This window comes from Myotis brandtii, unplaced genomic scaffold (assembly GCF_000412655.1).
Source record: "Myotis brandtii unplaced genomic scaffold, ASM41265v1 scaffold350, whole genome shotgun sequence".
Classification (NCBI taxonomy): domain Eukaryota; kingdom Metazoa; phylum Chordata; class Mammalia; order Chiroptera; family Vespertilionidae; genus Myotis; species Myotis brandtii.
In genome coordinates this window covers 738,962-744,242 of record NW_005363468.1, presented here as the reverse complement: position 1 = coordinate 744,242, position 5,281 = coordinate 738,962, and the positions used below count along the sequence as shown (strand labels likewise).

Below are 5,281 nucleotides of genomic sequence, written 5' to 3'. Positions count from 1 at the left end.
TTTATATACAGGGTGTGCCAAAAAATGTATACAAGCTTTGACAGCTGATAACTCAATTTTTTAAAATATATTTTTATTGATTTCAGAGAGGAAGTGAGAGGGAGAGATAAAAACAAAATGATGAGAGAGATTCACTAATTGGCTGCCTCCTGCATGCCCCCCAATGGGGCATGTGCCCTTGACCGGGAATCTAACCTGCAACCTCCTGGTATATGGGACGATACTCAACCAACTGAGCCACAATGGCCAGGGCTAATAGCTCAATTTTGAAAATGAAATGTATTTTAATAAACACTGCCTTTATAATTATTCAAAGTGTGTTTATACATTTTTGGGAGACATCCTACACACACACACACACACACACACACACACACTAATATAATTCAGTAACAACAAAACAAGCAATCCCAGTAAAGAATTCCAAGAAAAAAATACATTTGGCCAACAGGCACATGAAAAAGGGTACTCAACATAACTAATCATCAGGGAAATGCAAATTAAAACCACAAGGAGGTATCACTTTACACCTGTTAGAATGGCTGTTATCAAAATAAACAAGTGATAACAACTGTGGGTGGCCATGTGGAGAAAAAGGAACTCTTGTGCGCTGTTGGTGGGACTGTAAATTGGTGCAGCCACTATGGAAAACAGTATGGAGGTTCCTCAAAAAATTAAAAATTGGACTACCACATGATCCAGCAATTCTACTTCTGGGTATTTATCCAAAAGGGAAGGAAAACACTAACTCAAAAAGATATCTGCACCTCCCTCCTTATTCTCTGCTGCAGCTATCTACAATAGCCAACACATGGAAGCAACCTAAGTCTAAGTGCCCATCACTGGATGAATGAATAAAGAAAATACTATTATTATTCAGCCATTGAAAAACAAAAATCTTGCCATTTGCAACACCATAGATAGATCTTAAGAGCATGATGCTATGTGAAATACCTCAGAGAATGACAAATACCATATGATCTCACTTATATGTGAAATCCAGAACACAAAAACCAAACTCATAGATACAGAGAATAAAATAGTAGTTGCCAGAAGGGGGTGGGGGATGGGCCAGGGAGGGAAGATTGGGCAAAATGGGTGAAGATGTACAAACTTCCAGATATAAATAAGTCATGGAGATGCAATGGATAGCAGGGTGACTATAGTTAATAATACAGTATTGTATACAGGGTGAGATAAAAGTAGGTTTACAGTTGTAAGTATGCAAAACAAAGAGTTTATTCTTGTATTATTATTTATTAGTTATTGCATTATTTTCCATATGAACAACTATAAATCTACTTTTGCCCTGCCTTGTATTTGAAAATGCTGAGAATAAATCTTAGTTTTCATCATAAGAAAAAAATTATAACTATGTGTGGTAATGGATGTTAAATAGACTTACTGTGGTGATTCATTTCACAATATATACAAAAAAGGAACTGTTATGTTATATACCTGAAATTAATGTTACATATCAATTACATCTCAACTTAAAATAAATAAGAAAATTGAGGTATAGAAGTAATGTAACGTATGCAAGGTCACACAGCTAAAAAGTGGCAGTGCCAATATTTAAAACTAGTGGACTTGCCCTAACCGGTTTGGCTCGGTGGATAGAGCGTCGGCCTGTGGACTGAAAGGTCCCAGGTTCGATTCCAGTCAAGGGCATGTACCCTGGTTGCGGGCACATCCCCAAAAGGAGGTGTGCAGGAAGCAGCTGATCGATGTTTCTCTCCCATCGATGTTTCTAACTCTCTGTCCCTCTCCCTTCCTCTCTGTAAAAAATCAATAAAATATATTTTTTAAAAAAAACTAGTAGACTTAAGAATCTAAGCTCTTACCCACTTCACCATAATACCATCAAAGTCATTAACTCCATTAGGCTTGCATCCCTCAATGCCTCTACTATACACCTAAAAAATAATCCATGGTAATGAATTCATTCACTACTGACTGATAACTAACTCACCTTGTTTTGTTCCTTAAACACAAGCTTGTTCTCACCTGAGCCTTTATTATAATTACCTAAAAGACTTCCTCTAGGTCTGTCTTCCCATTATTACAATTCCACTTAAATGTCAATTCCCAGAGACCTATCCTGACCACCCTACCTAAAACAGCACCCCCCCACCTACAAATTGTCTATCAATGAAATTGGTTTTATTTTCTCTATATTTATCACTACCTGATATTATCAGTTTTTCATTTCTCCCCACTGGAGTAGAAGTTCCAAGAGAGTGGAGACCTTGTGTATCTTGCTCAATGCTGTATCTTATGCATCTAAACCAGTGCCTGGCTCACAGGAGGCATTGATATTTACAGAATGGATGCCAAATATTGTTCTAGATATTTGGATTACCAAAATAAATAGGATATAATTCTTATTCTCAATAAACTCTTAGTTTTTATATTTTTAAACACCTCCTCCTCTTGTATATTAAAGACTAGCTCCTTACTTTTTTCAACAGGTAACCATTCTGTCTTTTTTTTTTAATATTTTTATTGATTTTAGAGAGGAAGGGAGAGGGATAGAAGAGGGATAGAGAGATAGAAACATCACTGATGAGCGAGAATCACTGATCAGCTGCCTCCTGCACTGGATATCGAGCCGCAACCCAAGGCATGTGCCCTGATCAGGAATCAAACTGTGACCTCCTGGTTCATAGTCAATGCTCAACCACTGATCCCCACCTGCGAGGCTCCACCTGACATCTTAAACCAGTCCCTGAGATCTCCCTTTGACCCCTCCCCCTCAATTATCCTTCTTCTCACTTCTTTAATTTCTCCTTCTCCACTTACTGATAACCTGTTAATCTCCCCATTTCCTCAACATCTCCCACTGACTCTTCACATCTCTCTACTATGACCACTTCCTCAAAAGTCATCAGTGACCTGGAAAGTGTTCTCACTTTCTTCATCATTTAACACTGCTGTGGACTTTCAATCTACTTTCTTAGGACCAGAAATGCTACAATCTCATGGCTCTCTTCCTAATATTTTTATTTTTTTAAAGCTTTATTCCTGTTTCCTTTCTCTCATCCTTTAAACTTCATCTCACTAGAGCTTTGTCTTCTATTCTTGCTCTCTCTGTCTCTGAAATATCTCATTTGCTCCTCCAACTCAGCTAGTTATAATAATATTATTCATTCAGTACCTAAATCCCATTTCCACTTTCCCATCATATTTATTAAGAAATGTGATTGAATTTTTAAGCAAATTCTCAATAAAGGTTAGTTGCAGGCTAAGACTTAGAAAATATAATGTGAACAATAATAAACAATAATGTTCTGAATAAGCTGTTGAAGGTAATATTATACAACTTAAGGCAGTTTCCATGAGTACTTCTTGATATACTTGAACTAATTCTTCATTAATTTTAACTGACAGCTTGTACAAGAATGGGCCAAAAGCTAAAAAAACATTCACAAATTTTAAAACTTGAATACAGTTCTAGATATATAGAAATTGCATTACACAAGTATAATAGTAAGAAGTTAAAATAGGATTATACCAGTCGCACGTTATTGTGTAAGTCAGGAAATAACATACAAAATAAATTCAAATTCTTTGGAAGAGCTTTGTAAAGATGTATCCTTAGTACCATAATTTAGAGACTCACAGCTCAAAATTATACCTAATTATCAGAGCACAGTGTAAGGTTTTCTATTTTAAAAAACATTAGCAAGAAACAGATTTGTGCCATTATGGCCTTCAGCTTAGATAGCATAAGGTAGTTACATACATTTATAACCATATGATAAAACTATTCATGCATCTAATCCTGTAAACAATCACAGATATGAGAAGACTGGTTTACCCAGAAAAAAGTGTGAACAAAGCTCCACCTTTACAACTCTGCAATAGATAGAGCCACAGTACATACTGGTAAAATTCCAATACCTGACTTACAACCTACCCCTCTCATAATGGGAGAAAATGACATCTGGTTATTGCCTAACAAACTGCGCATTCAATAAATACAGTAAACTCTGTGACATTTAACAAAATTCTACAATGCTTTTCCCATTTCCCCATATATTGCAAGAAGCTGTGAGAAAAATGATGATGCTAACTCCCAAATACCACTGTCAAAAGCCAAGCTGGTGAAACAAGTCAGTCACCCTCCTTCAGGGTGTGTGGCATGTAAGGGCATGGAAAAGAAAACCACAGAAGAGCCCTCAGCAAAAAGACACCCATATTTTAAGAAAAAGAAAATGAAAGTGATTTAACATCTCCTACATATCACGGAAGCTAAAGGAACAGGGAGTCTAGGAAAAGATCTAGGAGCTACTCAAATTTTCTCGTTGGTGGCAGCTGAACACTTCCTACCCAGCTGTCATATTTTGAAGTTCAGCGTTCCCCTTTTCCCACAAAACCCGCTCTACTCTAAAGCCTGTAAGTGACAGACGAATGAAATGGCTGATGGGACATCAGAACACAAGAGCAGCTGCAACCACATTTCTAGAAGACCAGTTATCAAAGTGCAGCTCTAGAGATCTGAATCAAATACCTTTGGCATCCACATAAATCTCCATCTGCATCCCTCTTGCTTAATTCTCTTACATTGAAACTCCATGCCTTATCCAACTGCCTGATTATCTAAAACTCGTCATATACATATATGTATATATGTATACACACACACACGACACTATCCTTAGCCTATACCATTCCACCCCTAAGTGAAAGGTTGGCAGATTTTTTTTATTTACTTTTTTTTTTTAGGGGGAGTTGGAAAGGGGAGGATGGAATGTCATGGGGGATGGGAGGGGTGAGAAATTCGTGCAAATCCTATTGCGACAGACACTGGAAACGCCACTGCCTTCACCACTCTTGCAAATTCTCTCCGTGTATTAATTACCCCCTTACTCTTTACCCATCCCTCCTCCTTTCTCAACAATACACACACGTGTCATAACCGACCCGCGCCATCACCTTTTCTGGAACATCACACGCTACCCTCCCACCCTCGCCAACCACCCACAAAGACACACACTAAGAGCAGAAACTGCTGCCACCGCACCCTCCTACTTCAATTGAGTGTTTCTACCGCACAGCATCAGGCATTGCTGAAAGGGAGCTCAGTCAATAGGTACGTAGACACGCGCGCGCACACACACACGCACACGGGAGCGCATGCAGCATGTGGCGCAAGGAAGGGCACCCGGACACGCACCTGGAGGCCGAGTGTCCAGCGCCGCTGCCTCCCTGGTCCCTGTCACTGAGCGCAGCTGTGTAAATCCTCCGGTAGCGGTCGGCCAAGGCCCGGCCTGACAGC

At 38.9% G+C, this 5,281-nt stretch overlaps 1 protein-coding gene across 1 annotated transcript in view; it reads right to left on the bottom strand.

The window, feature by feature from the left end:
- The window catches only part of MYCBP2 (MYC binding protein 2, E3 ubiquitin protein ligase), a 300,054-nt gene that overhangs the window by 281,249 nt on the left and 13,524 nt on the right, over positions 1–5,281 (bottom strand). Inside the window, exon 4 of the mRNA XM_014544063.1 lies at positions 5,180–5,281. Coding sequence (XP_014399549.1) covers positions 5,180–5,281 — 102 coding nt within the window. The remainder of the gene's footprint in view (positions 1–5,179) is intronic.